Genomic DNA, 17,134 nt, shown 5'->3' on the forward strand with positions numbered 1-17,134 from the left:
TCCTGTACTGATCCTTAGTTACATCCTGTATTATACTCCAGAGCTGCACTTACTATTCTGCTGGTGGAATTACTATGTACATACATTACTTATCCTGTACAGATTTTGTATAATACTTCAGAACTGGTCTCACTAATCTGCTGGTGGAGTCATTTTACATATGTTATATTATTTATCCTTCATTGATCCTAAGTAACATCCTGTATTATACTCCAGAGCAGTATTTACTGTTCTGCTGGTGGAGTCCCTGTGTACATACATTCAGGCTTTAGAGCTTAAATCTTCCAGCATTCCCTGCTTGCTCAGTGTCTGCAAAGAACCTGTTCTGATGATCTGCATTATGTGATGTGTTGTCTTTAGGCATCTAATGTAGGAAAAACTAACTACCACTGTGCTTTATAGGAACTCAGCTAAGTTGTCCAATTGGTGTCAGTTCACAAGCTTGCCATTTTCATGACAACCAGCAGAATTGTGAGTACAGCTCTGAAGTGTAATATAGACCATAACTGCAAAGGATAACTAACTTAATGTATTAGCACAGCAAATCATCTTTTTGTTTATCTATTGTATATTAAAGGGCTTCTCCAGGATTATAATACATGGCTGCTTTCTTCCAAAAACAGCTTGTCCACAGGTTAAGTGTGATATTACATATCTGCCCCATTTACTTCAATGGAACTGAGCTGCAATACCAGATGCAACCTGTGGACAGGTGTGGTGCTGTGTTTGGAAGAGAGCAGCCATGTATTCTAATCCTGGAGGACCCCTTTAATTCCATACAGAAATGTAATAGCAGTCATACTAGTCTCACACATTTAGACACACATAAAATATTAGAGCATTAGTTGTTAATGACACTTACAGCCGGTGTTAGTTGAACAGTCTGTGGTTCCTCTGGTAAGGACTAAGAAAAGAGAATGAGGTCCGTTAATGACTGAATCTGGATTAATAATCATACATTTTTTCCCCATAGAATTGTGCAAATATAAAAGTTACTTTTCTGCAATAAACTGCTAAACACTATAGGAAATCTGATAAATATCTGGAGAAATTAAGAATGCTTTGCATTATTGACAAGTTAATAATTTAATACATTTTATTATATAAAAATATTTATAATCCATAAAAATTCCTTCCTGGGCCATCTTTTCTCATACACAATGGGACCACTTCTCTATTGGTAAAATGCCATAGATCAAGGACGTACACAAATCTCCTAGGGCCCCATAGCAAAATTTGGTATGGGACACCCTGCCAATCCAGTTTCCCAGTACATGTGTGTCAAACACTCTCATTTTGCAGGATTTTTAATAAAAAGAAAAATTGTAATAAAAAAAAGGTTGCCCTTGGTCTCACCCACTGTTCCTGACTTTTATATACCCCTAAAACAGAACCATTTTTTCACATATATGGCTCTCTGTCTGAACAGCCTGTTTCTTAATGTATTTACAGCAGACAAGTGGTATAACTACATAAATCTAACCATAAATCTCGAAATCACTGATTCTCTTCACGTAATATATTACAAATATATTATAATATATTACAAAAGTCCACCACTAGGGGGTGCACAGTGTATAAGAATTTATACAGTTAGTGTAATAGTCTCTTTGCACTGAGCTCCCTCTAGTGGCAGCTGTCTAAAAATGCAGTGCTTTAATGTCTGAAGAGAGGAAGTTCTGCACTGCACCCATCCTCCCCTGGGCCCCATAGCAGTTGCATGGTCTGCCGCCATTGAAGGAGGGCCACTGCATACCATGAGGTCAGCCACTGCGGTGGTTCCTGTCTAGCTTAGCCCCTTTCCACTTTTATAATGTCAGTGTGAATCCACTGGCGTCCAGCTTAGGGGTCACCCTGCATTTTCTTTGATATGGAGTTGGGAGAGTGAACAAGTTCGTCCATGCTCCAAAATATCAACCTCTGCTGTACCTGCTCAATGCTTTATACTTAGACTTTGCTCAGTGATTTCTTTACTCACTGTGCTATTATTTCTAATGTTTCTAATATTACTTTTGAGCTTTTACTGGAATATTATGATCACATTTTATCCTCTGTTCTTGCTGGAGATTTTGAGCTTTTTGACAGCATAATGTAGCATGGATACATTATTCTATCCAGTGTTAGGAAACTGATGGACCCAGTACAAGACAATGGCATATGAAAAACAGATCACAACAGGTGCACTGGATCCTTCAAATATGGACGGATTGTGAACGAAGCCAAATTTGGAAAGTTCAATAATTTTTACATATTTTTTAATACTAACAGTAAGAGGTACAAGGCAGCAATGTGGCTGCGTCACAACTGAGGCAGGGGTGCACCATGGGGTCATACCAATGGTGTATTTAGAGGAGTAGATAATTGTTTAGGTGATTAACAAAACAATGGCACCTAACCATTTAAAGTCGATGACTAGCATTGTCATGCAAAGATTATCACTTGCTTAAATCGAGGATCGTTCACTGTATTTACACAGGAACGATTTACATAAAATACTCCTGTTTTTACATTGTTCATATCATGAAAGATCATACCATGTACCTTTACATTTACACAACTCAACAATGACAAACGATAATTCATTCAAATAAATGACTTTACAAATGTTGATTAAGCATTTTCAGTACAATCGTTCAGACGCTACATACATTTACACCACATACTTATTATTCAACATGAATTGTAACATAACAAGTGAAAGTCTAGATATGCTGGGCCAAACCCATTTTAACATACTACCAAAACCCCAACTAATAGCGACACCCTCAGTAGTCTGGTGAAATGGTCACAGTAGCCCTTTAGTAAAGGGGTTCTCCAGGAATAAAAAAAATGAAAATACTTAAATATTTTATAATAAATATTTCACAAATACTTTTCATTAGTTATAATGGCTTGTTTTGTCTAGGGAGCAATCATTAGGAGAAATAAAATGTCCGCCGTCCTATCAGTACACCCAAAACCTGTCCTAATGACACAGGAGGACAAGTTACTTCACAACACTGAGGTAAAGAGCTGACTCATCCTCCTCTCTACCCTGCTTGACAGGAATCATGATCCTGAATACAGGTGAATTTCTGTGGGAATGGAGATGATGAGGAGACATGAAAGGAGGGTGAGGTGCTGCTAATGACCTGCAGCACTTGTTTACAGTCTCCATTACCACAGCAACACATTACCACAGTCTGTCCTGTCCGTCCGCTCTGTACTTCATGTCTCCTCATGAACTAAATACCCCAGAGATTAAGCTATAGTTCTTATCATCTGTATTCCGGATCATAATCCCTGACATGTAGAGCAGAAAGGAGGATGAGGCAGCTCTTTACCTCAGTGTTGTAAAGTAACTTGTCTCCATGTGTGATCAGGACAGGTTTTGTGTGAACTAATGGGACAGCGGCCATTTTGTTTCCCCTGATGATTGCTACCCAGACAAAACAAGCCATTATAAATAATGAAAGGTATTTGAGAATATATTTATAATAAAGTAATATTTAAGTATTTTCATTTTCTTAATTTCCGGAGAACCCCTTTAAACAATTTGATAAATACCAAATAATAATAAATTCACATAGCATTTAATTGACATTAGAAACACCTAATACTCCCACCAACAAATGTATAAGAAAATTAGTCCCAGAAGAGGCCTCTTGCTCTGGCCCACTATTAGCCACAAAACATCATCCAAACATTTTGCTGTATCCTACTTTACCCTCGGCCATATTTCACCTGACCCGAGGGCAATGTATTTTGAAGACCTGCATTCCCCATCCTCTGGAATCCTTCTCAACAGAATATGAATCAAACTAGGTAACCACTACTGCGCCAAATTATCCTCAGCAACATTGGTGGAGGTGAACACTCCTTGCCTATATTTGGCCTGTTTTTTTATCCAGGTATCCATTATACACTGCTGAGATCTATCCTAAAAGAAGGCAGGCAGGTGGAAAAATACTCCTTTGCTCTGCCACCACTTGTATATTCCTTTCCCACTTTTGAACATGCCCTTTTTATACCACCCATAGCCCCGCCTCAAACCACATGCACTTCAATCCACCCTTAACCCCTTCCTTTTCCTATACTCCTCATCCTCCCCCTGTCATGTGCCCCTTTACATTGCCTTACATTGTAACAATTATCTACTCGTCTAACTCCACCATTACTGTCAGGGTCTACAACCAGATATAATTTTTTCTTTTCATTTAATTATTCATTCATTAATTGTTAATTGATAGATTTTATTTATAATCAGATGCTCATTTTCTTAGACTTACATTCTCTTGGACTTTAGGGGTTTGTGAGTCTCCTTTAAAAGACTAGAAAGAAAGGTTTTCTGTTAGTAAGAAATCACTGCTGGGAGACAAGCTATGGAAGCAAGTGTATTATGGAGGGGTTCTCCTCTATGAGCAGAACAGCTGCAAAACAGTACATGCAGCGCCATGATACAGAACTGTGGATGCCCCGTGCCACCGTACAGCCCCGTGCCATAAATATGAGGCATCAATGTAAGAATTATAAGGTTATTTAAAGAAATGAAACATTTCTGTCCAAAATGCATGAACTAAACCAAAGAAGCTGCTAGAATGAAAATAGAATAAGGCTCTGTTCACACAGTGAACATTGTGTGCATTCAGAGTATGTGCCAATGCGATGTGAACACAGCCTAATATGGCTATTTTATACAGTATATAGTAACGAATCAGTGCTGGGGCAGGAGTGTCTGACCTTCCTCCAGAACGGCAGCGGGCGGGCAGAGGTTTCTTTTTGGGGTGTTCCGCTCTGTGGTTGTTGAGGGTCAAAGTCTAAAGGTTTTGCCTCTGGGGTGAGAACTTGTTCTGGGAGCGACTTCTCTGAGTTTACAGACACATACACAACAGGCTGCTCTACGACAACCTACAACAGAGATTAGTGATTAGATTACATGTTAGAGAATTGACAGGACGGAATGAGACCTAAAGACCCCCATCCACATAAGGCTATTGTCCGCAGAACCTGCCTTTGGGGCCAAAGTTGGTGCCTTCCCTCTTTGATGACAGTGGTTTATTTTCTTTCCCATTGAAAACACATGCACCCATGGCTGAACCAACTGTGTATCATGTGTGTGTATGAGGGAGTCGGGAGAGATAGCCTTTGGCTGAACAAGCATCAAGGAGATACGTGTCACTTCTTGATACAGTATCTGTAGAGGGTAGGCTGCATACAGATTAGCCCCATTAAATATGGCTATTCCACCTCAGTTGTAGGTGCAAATCCGCTGCAAAAAACCTTGTATGTCTTCCACAGATTCTACGTCAAACACACATCGGATGTTGCTGATGTGCATGTGCACATGTCCTTATTTTATATATCTCCTGAATGTATGGTGAGCCACAAGGTAAGAGCAAATACCGCACTGAATACCAGCAGCAATGTACAATACATGTTGATGTAGCGGAAAAAAACAAAGTCCAGTGTGGATTTTCTAAACCACAGCATGTTACTTCTGTTGCAGGTTTTCACAGCAGATTTCAATACAATGCCTAGGGTGAAATCTACACCACAATTTGCACCAAAGACCACATCAATGTAAAACATGTGGGCTTTAACGCATTGGCATTGGCTTTAGAATAATGTCTAGAAATGACTGTGAACTTTCCCCATTGTACTAACTTACATTCTCAGGGACTTTTTGTGGAGGTGGATCTGCTTTAAAAGACTGAGGAAGAAAAATAATTTTCAGTTAAATATTAGTTGTCCCCACGGTTTAACATGAATACCAGCCTTAGCCACATAATTATGAACCACATTGCCTCTATTAGTACCAATATTCCTTAATAATTATCAGCCACAATACCCCAGCAGTACAGTTATCCTCTCTCTATGAGTACTAACCACAATGCCCACAATTGAAAGCCATGCCACAGTTAACCTGGCTGCTCCAAGCTCCCACATATTCAGGGTACATTTTCTTTATAATTGGCTATAGTGCTGTGTGAGCAATACCGATGATCAAGTTGGGGGTCATTATGAAGCGTCTCCCTAGGCATCTGCCTCTCCAGCCTATCCTTGCCCTGAATACAGCAGCTCTTGAGGGGACAGACAGTCATAGACACAATAGATTCATTGGATTTTCCCAACCTTCCTCCAGAATGGCACCGGGCGAGCAGCAGCTTCTTTTTGAGGTTTTTCACTCTCTGGTTCGGGTGTGTCTAAAGGTTTAGTGTCTGGTGTGAGAACCTGTTCTGGGGGTGACTTCTCCGAATTTACAGATACAGACACAACAGGCTGCTCTACCACAACCTACAACAGAGATTAGTCATTAGATGAGGAGAAATGAATATTCCTACTCTATATACAGTGGATATAAAAAGTCCCCACACCCATGTTAAAATGTCAGGTTTCTGTGATGTAAAAAAATGAGACAAAGATAAATCATTTCAGAACTTTTTCCACCTTTAATGTGACCTATAAACTGTACAACTCAATTGAAAAACAAACTGAAATATTTTAGGTGGAGGGAAGAAAACAAAAAAACTAAAATAATTTGGTTGCATAAGTGTGCACACCCTCTTATAACTGGTGATGTAGCTGTGTACAGAATTAAGCAATCACATTCAAAATCATGTTAAATAGGGGTCAGCATACACCTGCCATCATTTAAAGTGCCTCTGATTAACCCCAAATTAAGTTCAGCTGCTCTAGTTGGTCTTTCCTGAAATTTTCTTAGTCACACCCCACAGCAAAAGCCATGGTCCACTGAGAGCTGCCAAAGCATCAGAGGGATCTCATTATTAAAAAGTATCAGTCAGGAGAAGGGTACAAAAGAATTTCCAAAGCATTAGATATACCATGGAACACAGTGGATAGTGGATAAAATATGGCACAACAGTGACATTACCGAGAACTGGACATCCCTCCAAAATTGATGAAAAGATGAGAAGAAAACTGGTCTGGGAGGCTACCAAGAGGCCTACAGCAACATTAAAGGAGCTGCAGGAATATCTGGCAAGTACTGGCTGTGTGGTACATGTGACAACAATCTCCCGTATTCTTCATATGTCTGGGCTATGGGGTAGAGTGGCAAGACGAAAGCCTTTTCTTATGAAGAAAAACATTCAAGCCAGGCTACATTTTGCAAAAACACATCTGAAGTCTCCCAAAAGCATGTGGGAAAAGGTGTTATGGTCTGATGAAACCAAGGTTGAACTTTTTGGCCATAATTCCAAAAGATATGTTTGGCACAAAAAACAACACTGCACATTACCAAAAGAACACCATACCCACAGTGAAGCATGGTGGTGGCAGCATCATGCTTTGGTGCTGTTTTTCTTCAGCTGGAACTGGGGCCTTAGTTAAGCTAGAGGGAATTATGAACAGTTCCAAATACCAGTCAATATTAGCACAAAACCTTCAGGCTTCTGCTAGAAAGCTGAACATGAAGAGGAACTTCATCTTTCAGCATGACAACGACCCAAAGCATACATCCAAATCAACAAAGGAATGGCTTCACCAGAAGAAGATTAAAGTTTTGGAATGGCCCAGCCAGAGCCCAGACCTGAATCCGATTGAAAATCTGTGGGGTTATCTGAAGAGGGCTGTGCACAGGAGATGCCATCGCAATCTGACAGATTTGGAGTGTTTTTGCAAAGAAGAGTGGGCAAATCTTGCCAAGTCAAAATGTGCCATGCTGATGGACTCATACCCCAAAAGACTGAGTGCTGTAATAAAATCAAAAGGTGGTTCAACAAAGTATTAGTTTAAGGGTGTGCACACTTATGCAACCATATTATTTTATTTTTATATTTTTTCTTCCCTCTACCTAAAAATATTTCAGTTTGTTTTTCAATTGAGTGGTACAGTTTATAGGTCACATTAAAGGTGGAAAAAGTTTTGAAATGATTTATCTTTGTCTAATTTTTTTACATCACAGAAACCTGACATTTTAACAGGGGTGTGTAGACTTTTTATATCCACTGTAATACAACAAACAGTTAAACACATAATTAGTGTTTATGATTGGCGCAAAAAATGATGTACATGACATGCAAAAGCTAACTGGCTGTACAATCAGTATATTCAGGAATAGTACTAGAGCAAATACACCACTAATAATAGAATTCATTCGTTTTAGGTATTCAGTCTGTATGAATCCAAAGTCCTCCACATTTGTGCAGATCAGGACTATGTAAATGTGGTGGTTATGGACACATCATGTGACCACTACTTCATGCCGGCACCAGCACAGAGCTTCAACCAGATTTGGGCTTTGGAGATACAGGTAATACAGAAAATAGTACTTTCATACTTTCACAATGACAATACAGATAGTGCCCATGCTGCATAAAATCAGTTGCCTTTGTGCTGTTTATTTCCTTAATGAAGGAATGGTGTACCTTAAGGTTCACTTACATTGTCTTGATTTATACGAGGTTGGGGATCTCCTTTAAAAGACTAGAAACAAGTATTAATACATTAATAAAAGAGTTAAAATGTTAGTATACACGTGACAGATATAAGGCTCACATGCTAAAAAACGGAAACTGAACAGATACCACTGTATTCAATCGTGTCGGTTCGGCTTTGTTCGCTTAAGTTATGTGCCGTTTTTGTTTTGCTCCTCTAACGTAGCAGAACGGAAAATAGATAGCACAAGTGTGAAAGAAGCTGTAGACAACTTAAAGAGTTATACCCTTGCTAGAATATTCCATCAATGTCAGATAGGTGCAGGTCCAAGATATTATCTGAAGTTCCATAGAGGTGAATGGAGAGCACACCATGCAAGCACAGCCACCTCTCTATTCACTAGTATAGGGCTGCTGGAAGTAGTCAAGCCAGCACTTGCCTATTTTTGGAGTTCTCGTAATGGTGAATGGAGGGTGGTTGCGCTTATGTGGTGCGATGTCCTTCACTGTGGGAGGCCTTCTTTGGAGACAGGAGTGCGTCAAAGAGGTGGGACCAGCACCTATCTGACATTGGTGTGGCATATCCTGGTGATATGCCACCAATGGTTGAGATAGGAATACCCCTTTAAGAAATGGAAAATATTTTGTAGTAGGTGAAAGGTTGAAAGAAGAGATACGTTTCATGTATTTCAGCTTATTATCCTGCACCCTGTGAAGCAAGAGATAGATGTCTTCATGTTAAATGTCCTTCCTGACTTCAAATATGACAGATCAACCAACCATCTCCAGATACACTGTAATGTTACATCCAGGGGAGTAGCTATAGTGGGTGCAGAGGTAGCAGTCGCCACCGGGTCCAGGAGCCTGAGGGGGCCCAAAGACCCTTGTGCCACATAAGAAGACACTGGTATTATAGACAGTGCATGCATGTCAAGTTACACCTCTGGCTGGAGGTAAGGGGTTAGGTCAAGAATTTGGAAGGGGGGGTTCAACTTTTGCCTCAGGCAGCACGAAGGCAATGTGCCATGCATCTAGACCCCTGATAAAGGAGTTGGCAAGCTTATCTTATTTTTCCAGAAGTGCTGCAAGTAGCACTATAAGTGACTTAGCCATATGATATTATGAGGGAATCTGCCCTGATATCTACATATGTGAAGTCCCACCCCCTTGTTCAGTATAGTCTCTTCACTGACTGTACACCGCTCCCATCCAGAACATGGTCACTAATGGAGGGCCATGGGACCAGAGCTGTGCACTGCTGGCGGCCTCCATTGAATAACACTGCACACAGCATTATAAACTGGTGCATGTGCAGTGTTTTCCAACGGAAGCCACTGATAAATGGGTCTGGTCACATGCCTTTCCATCAGCGGCAATGTTCTGCATGGGAGTGGTGTCCACTCAGTGAAGAGACTGTACTTAAACAAGGGGCCAGATATGGGGGCAGATTCTATTATAATGTTATGTGAGTAGGTCACTTCAGAAAAAATGTGATAAGCTGGCCAACCGATTTAAATTCTTTGAACAAATGAATCACCGCAACAGCTGAGTTCCCTAATGTGACTGCTCTTACAGTAAAGAATCACCATCTATGCAGGTAGTGAAGCATTCCCTGTGGTGGATGTTACTTTGATATGTTTTCAAGCTCTCAAGCATGGTTTTAGCAGATATGCTTGTGTAGTCACTTAGCATCTTCTCCATTCTTTTTTTTCATTTTGGTTTCTCCTTTTAACCATGTAAACAATTCACTCTGGTTTGTTCACATCCTGTACATAGCTGCCAACTGCCCTGAATTTGCAGGGACTGTCCCTGATTTTCATAGACAGTCCCGGCAAATTTGCGATGTGCTGGGCTGAAAAAACGGACGGGGCTAACACAAACCCTGCACACAAGTGGGTGTTTCCGGGCTGGTCTGGGGCGTTCCCAGGGGTGGGGCTTATATGCCCCGATTTTACCAACTCAAATGTTGTTAAGTATGCATGTATGTAGCACTTCCTGTTGCTGTATCCAACCAAACCCATGATGTACTTATCCTTTCTCTACGACAGCTCCAGCATCGCCCCTAACAGCACCCTGTTATTCTATAGCCCCTCCCACTCAGCTAGTTACATAGACATTCCCCTATCACTAGACACACCCATGGACACAGAAAATAATAAAGAGCAACATGGACATGGTCATGTGACTGCAACCAAGAATGGAAGATAGGAGTAAAAAAGATAAAAGAAATACATTACAAAATTACAGCTACTTTTATAAATGATTATTTTAAAGCATATGGATGCAAACTGGAAACAACAACCTTTTAAAGTGAATTCTCCACCTTTTATAATGATGTCTTTACTCACTGTAATGATTCATTTCCTAACATATATTTACAGTATATCAGTATATATTCCTAAACTCTCTCTAGTGGCGGCTGCAGGCATAAAGAATAGTATATGTCATTCTATATTACTGCAGGGAATTTGGAGCGCTTAACCAGAAAAACTCATCTCTGACTGCTATAAAGATATGATATTAATCATATTTTAATTATATTAATCAACACAGACCTTTAGAACCAGTAAATAAGATAAAATGGTGTGAATATGAATTAAAAGAAATAGAAGAACGGTGCAGTCTATCAGCAGTGTACCACAGATAGGTCTGGCCTATTGCAGCGAGGTTGGAAAAACAGTAAAGATTGCAGAGTACGTAAGCCAAAGTTTTGTATGGAAGATAAACCAGCAGGCAACCCATGTACAAAACACTAGATATTTCCAACCTTCCTCCAGAAAGGAACAGAGCGAGAAGATGGCTCCACCATGGGTTTCTCGTTCTCAGTGGGTTGGACATTTGAGTCTGGAGATTTAGTGTCCTGGACTGAAATCTGCTCTGGGGTTGAGGCTACAGACACAGATTGCTCCTCCACTCCCTACAACATGGACGAATGATCAGTTATGGTTGATTAATGATTAATTATTAATAGTTGCCATTGATGGGGTTTGGATATTCTACTGTATGCCTATAAGATGGAAACACTACATTGCATGTCTCAGATGATCTGAAACATATAACCAACCTGGCTGTTTGGTGGTTACTTTAATTAGCATATGAAAAAATGACTATAATATGTATTGTATATGTAATGTATATCTTATCACACATCTTAATATGCATTGAAACACCATAAATACATTAGTGATCATGTTTTATGTGGTCCATGGTGATGGCACAAATCATTGATGTAACTAGAACTGACTGGGCCCCACCGCAAGTTTTTGAAGGCCCCCCCTCCCCACAGGTATTCCTCCCGTGCAACCTTCGCCCCTGCGGCTAGTCTAGATCACTCTCTCAGACCAGGCCAGGTAGCCGCTTCATCCATTTCCTACACATATATATTGTATATACTGTCACTATGCATAATGTCATTGTATAATACAGTCGAGGGGGGGCCTGACAATAAAATCTTTCAGTCCTCCTCCATAAATCACCCTCTGTAATACAATGAACTTACATTCTGCTGGGGTTTATTTGGTTGTGGTTCTCCCTTAAAAGACTGAAGAAAAGTTAAATGTTAGAAATTTTTGTTAATGAATGCTTAAAACGTAGTAAATAAAAGTATGACAAAACAACCAAGCTTCAGGTTTGGTAATGACCATTTTTTTAATAGTTTTTGGGCGTGCACTTGGTATGGAATCTGCACCAGGAATGAACATGTCACTTCTTTTTTCTGCATCGTGGTTTTCAAAACCGCAAATAAAATAAAAAACACCCAGTGTAAATTACCAAGCGTTTTTCCCATAGAAATCAATGGGAGATGAATTTGCTACTATGTGGATTTTAGCCATTGAATGTGTCCCAAAATCCATGTAGAAAAAACTCTGTGTGAACATACCCTTAATGTCTTTTGTTACATGTCAAAATAAAAATAATTTGAGTTAATTGATAGCTACTCCTACCATTAAATGGAAGCCTTTTATAGTGCAAACACATATGTACATACAGTAAAAGCATACATGCTCACTTATCAATTGTTGGGGGCCATTTACTAACTGATATACGCCTGTTTTCTGGCGTATATCTGTTGCAGATACCTGCGCAAAGGTTATTTGCACCACAATCTGCAACTTTTCCCCGCTCATGTCAGATCTAAAAATGGGGTGTGGCGTGGGCTGGCCGCCAGGCCCATCTCGTTTATCATTTTCTACGCCTGTTTTAGGTGTAGAAAATGTTCTAAATCTATCAGCAAAGGAAGCTGCCCTAAATTTAGACCAGTGGTCCAGTTATGTAAAGGCCGGCGCCTCTATAAAACTTCAGCGGTTCCACCCCCAGCACAGGGGTTATTAAGACTGTATATACAACCCCCGTTGTATATACTGCGCAGCATATTGTCTCAAATTTAACGTATGTATGTATCTATGATCCTGCTAAAAAATAAGCCCCAATAATTGAGAATATGAAACTTGTTGGTTTCCATCTTCAAAACTTCCACAAGCTCTACTAAAACTGTTTACACTATAAGGGCTCATGCTCACAGCCGTATTTGGGATCAACATCCCATCCACATTTTTTTGCAGTTCGGATGCCTTTCCTACTCATATCTATGCAGTCCCCATAAAAAATGTACAGCAAATGTATGTCATCCATTTGTGGTCCACATCCATGTCCTATTCTTGGGCAAACTGTGGCCTGTGGACCTATTCAAGTCAATAGTCCGCAAAAACAGATTACACATGGAAACAACACAGCCATATTTTGTGTACTTGAGGAACGGATGCAGTAGCACGGAAGCACAATACACAAAAATGCGGAGGAACAGATCCATGGTTTGAGGACCTTCTATGGCAACGGTCGTGTATATCAGGCCTACAATGGGAATATGATCAACTTATCCTGTAAATTCAAAGATGAATATTTAGGTGTCCTCAAAACATGGAAAGTGATAGGAACATTGTACTAAGCATGTTTTGGTGCTAACAAAGCACAACTTTCTAGTTTTGTGCGTATTGCTAGGATATTATTAAGCTTTAGAAATCTGAAAACTATGGGCCAGATGTCCCCTAGGACTGCACAGCCACACTCCCACCACTCTACTCAAGAGAACAAGAGCATTTCTGTGCCTGGAAAATCGATGAATATTGTACCTCTGCTGCTCCCTTATTCTCATAATCGGTGGGAATTCAAGCAGTTGGCCCCCCATTGATGAGGAAGTGATGGCATGTCCTAGTCATACAGAATCATTTCCTGTAATTTATCTTTATTATCCCACCATAGATTTTTAGTTTAAATGTAGACACATCTTTCAAATTTTTGGGTAGCTTGAAAACAAATGTCACGTGAACAGGCCAAGGAGAAGCACACAGAAATCTCATACCAAATACAATACAATGATTGTTCTGACATATAATCCAGTCTTCTCTTGTCAACATGGTTGATTATTATGTCAGTGCTACTCAGAAAGCACAAAAGAAGTCAACATGTATGAGCCCACAGATTTCACATACTGGAAGTTGGAAGAAAATCTTCTCTTCACCACCTACCGTGCATGTACAGTAAATGACATTTGTACATGTACAGTTGTCATACGTTTACATACATATACAACGTATAAGTCATACGTTTACATACACCTCAGTTGTATTCACTAAAACTTAGTTTTTCACAATTTTTGACATTTAATCCTAGTACACATTCCCTTTCTCACTTAGGATCACTACTACATACAGTAGGGCTGGGAGACTTTGCAAAAAAAAATAAAAATCTTGACTTTTTTTCTGCCCTATGGACAACTTTCGATTTGAATCTCGATTATTTTTGTTAATTAAACTGAAAAAAATAATACCAAGACACAATTCAATAAATAATCTTCTTTATAGAAATAACTTTTTAACATATACAAAAAAAAAATTATGGGGTTAAATTTAAAAGAAAAACAATTGCGCCAAGTTTTGGGGGGATTTGACTCACGGCGTTCGCTGAGCTCTAAAAATGGCATGATGTCCTTATCCTGCGGCTCAATACGAAAACAGCGATACCAAGCTTGTATAGTTTTTTTTGCTTTACTTTAAAAAAATAAAAACCTTTGCATTGCCATTTTCTGACAGCCATAACCTTTGTATATTTCCATCTACAGAGCTGTATGAGGGCTTGTTTTTTTGTAGGACGAACTGTAGTTTTTATTGGTACCATTTTTGTGGTATATATGACTTTTTGATCACTGCTGTTCAATTATTTATTTATTTTTGGGGGGGGGGAATAAATACAAAAAAAAATTGCAAATCGTGTCTAATTTTTTTCCCCGTTTTTTACCGCACAGAAGATTTTTTAAAAGATTTTAATATTTCTGACAGTTTTGCACGCAACGATACCGGATACGTTTATTTTTTTATTGTTTATATATTTTTATATGTAAAATTGGCAAAGGGAATGATTTAAACTTTTAATATTTTTTATATTACAACAATAACTTTTAACCCCCTAGAACCTGGGGTACTAGAACCTGGGATCTTTTGATTTCATTCATCCTAATAGAGATTCTATTAGGGTGAATGCGATTCTGACGGGCTCCCTGCTGAGCTGTGCCTCATGCACAGCTTAGCAGGGAGCTTACCATGGCAGCATAGGGAAGCTCCAGAAGCATCCAAGCTGCCCTGGTAACCGATCAGAGCCCTGCAATTTCACTGCTGTATTATTTCACTGCTGTGTTATACAGCTGGCACCCGCCGTGTATGGAGCATGCTCACTGCAGTAGCACACTCCTTACAGGGACTGTAAGTAAATGATTAAAGCCAGGTCCTCCCCAGCAGCTGATAACAGTGCCTGGGCTGTGTGCACTTCTCCCTGTCCCTGAGCTTGGCAGACGCTCCCTCACTCAGCAGAGCTGGAGAATGCAGAGTTGGAGCAGCACACACCAAGAAAGGGAGATCTGCCATCTGCTCATTGTATAAATGAAAGCAACATGTGGTAAGAGTACCCCTTTGTGCTGCAGGAGATTAACCCTTTAGGAGGGAGAGCTCTGGTTACTGACACTTTTGGGGGGCTATTGTTACTGGCTAGTGCATGTGAGGAGCTCAATGCATTGTGGGTAGTGAGGGCAGGCGGGATTAGCCTCAGGGTGAGAGCAGTGGCGGCCATCTTAACTGAATAGTGAAATTGCAGTTTTATGCAGACTGGTTGCTAAGGGCTGAATCTTATTAAATATGGGGTAAGTCAGTCTAATAGTTACTGATTCTGGAATATCATGTTATTAGTACGGTAACTACATATATGAAAATTGAAATTAGGGTCTAAATGTGACAATTATCCTTTAAGCTTCTAATAAGCTAGTTTACATCATTTGAGTTAACTGGAGGTATACCTCTGGCAGTATTTCAAAGTCTGTCTTCAAGGCCTACATGCTTCTTTGCCAGACATAAGGGGAAAATCCAAAAAAATCAGGCAAGACATCAGAAAAAGAATTGTAGATCTCCACAAGTCTGGTATATATCCTTAGTAGCAATTTAAAAATGGCTGAAGGTATCTCATTCATGTGTTAAAATCATATTATGTAAGCTTAAACACTAGCAGTAGCAGACCATGCAGCCATTATATCGCGCAAGAAGGAGTTACTTTCTGTCTCCTAGAGATGAGCGTATTTTGGTATAAAAATTAAAAATCAATCCAAGAAGAACAGCAAACAACCTTGTGAAGATGTTGAAGAAAACAGATAAAAGAGTATATAAACAGTAAAACGTGTCCTATATCGACATGACCTGAAAGGCTGCTCAGCAAGAAAGAAGCCATTGCTCCAAAACCACCATAGAAAGGCCAGGTTACAGGTTGCAACTGCACATGGGGACTGAGATCTTACTTTTTGGTCTAATGAAACAAAATGGAACAGTTTGACCATAAGACCATCATTATGTATAGACAAAAAAGGGTGAGGCTGCATGCCAAAGAAACACATCCCAACCATGAAGCATGAGGGACTTGTGGACTTCACAAAATAGATAACATTATGATTAAAGAAAATTATGTGGCGTTATTGAAGCCAGGTCTGAAATAAATCAGCCATGAAGTTAAACCCTAGGCACAAATAGGTCTTCCAAATGGTCACTGACCCAAGCATACTTCGAACATTCTGGCAAAATGGCTTAAGAAAGTAATGGAGTGTCCATCACAAAGCCGTGACCTCAACCTCATAGAAAATGTATGAGATGAAATGGAAATGTATGTGCAAGCAAGGAGGACTACAAACCTGATACCAGATCTGTCAAAAGGAATGGACCAAAATTCCAGCAACTTTTTCTAAGAAGGCTACACAGCATGTTTCACCCAAGTTAGACAATCTATTTCTACCAAATACTAACCGCCTGTATATAAACCTGAGACATAGGGAGTGTGATACAAGAAATAAAAGCTGAGATGAATCATTGACTCTATTATTCTAAAATATCACATTCTTGAAATATAGTAATGATCCTAACTGACCTAAGAGAGAGAACGTGTAATAATATGGCTTAAAGTCCCTTTCCACTGCCCAAGCATTGGGCATATTATATCTAAAAAGCTCTATTTAGCAATAATCTGGTAGGGCAATGGTACCGCTCACTACCCAATGAACAAGTAAGACGTTAGTTCATCGGGTAAGGCTACTTTCACACTTGTGGCCGCAGGGTCCAGCAGGCTGTTCCGTACTAACGCTATCCCACCGTGCTGCCAAAAGTCCGCTGTGGTTCTTGTCCTGCCGCCTCTCTGCTTGTTTGCCGTTCTGCGGTTGGACCTCCAACCCGTCC

The 17,134-nt window shown here is 39.9% G+C and overlaps 1 protein-coding gene across 10 annotated transcripts in view; it reads right to left on the reverse strand.

Annotated features, from left to right (window-relative positions):
• BCAS1 (brain enriched myelin associated protein 1) overlaps positions 1 to 17,134 on the reverse strand; it is a 144,841-nt gene that overhangs the window by 13,998 nt on the left and 113,709 nt on the right. For 5 of the 10 annotated variants that reach the window (XM_044298749.1, XM_044298744.1, XM_044298743.1 and 2 more), the window contains 8 exons: positions 11,875 to 11,916; positions 11,143 to 11,292; positions 8,383 to 8,424; positions 6,112 to 6,273; positions 5,648 to 5,689; positions 4,720 to 4,887; positions 4,269 to 4,310; positions 863 to 904 (listed from right to left, as the gene is read on the reverse strand). In XM_044298749.1, coding sequence (XP_044154684.1) covers positions 863 to 904; positions 4,269 to 4,310; positions 4,720 to 4,887; positions 5,648 to 5,689; positions 6,112 to 6,273; positions 8,383 to 8,424; positions 11,143 to 11,292; positions 11,875 to 11,916 — 690 coding nt within the window. The remainder of the gene's footprint in view (positions 1 to 862; positions 905 to 4,268; positions 4,311 to 4,719; positions 4,888 to 5,647; positions 5,690 to 6,111; positions 6,274 to 8,382; positions 8,425 to 11,142; positions 11,293 to 11,874; positions 11,917 to 17,134) is intronic. The other 5 variants (XM_044298748.1, XM_044298745.1, XM_044298750.1 and 2 more) reach the window with 3 other exon arrangements.

Source organism: Bufo gargarizans, chromosome 6 (genome assembly GCF_014858855.1).
Source record: "Bufo gargarizans isolate SCDJY-AF-19 chromosome 6, ASM1485885v1, whole genome shotgun sequence".
NCBI lineage: Eukaryota > Metazoa > Chordata > Amphibia > Anura > Bufonidae > Bufo > Bufo gargarizans.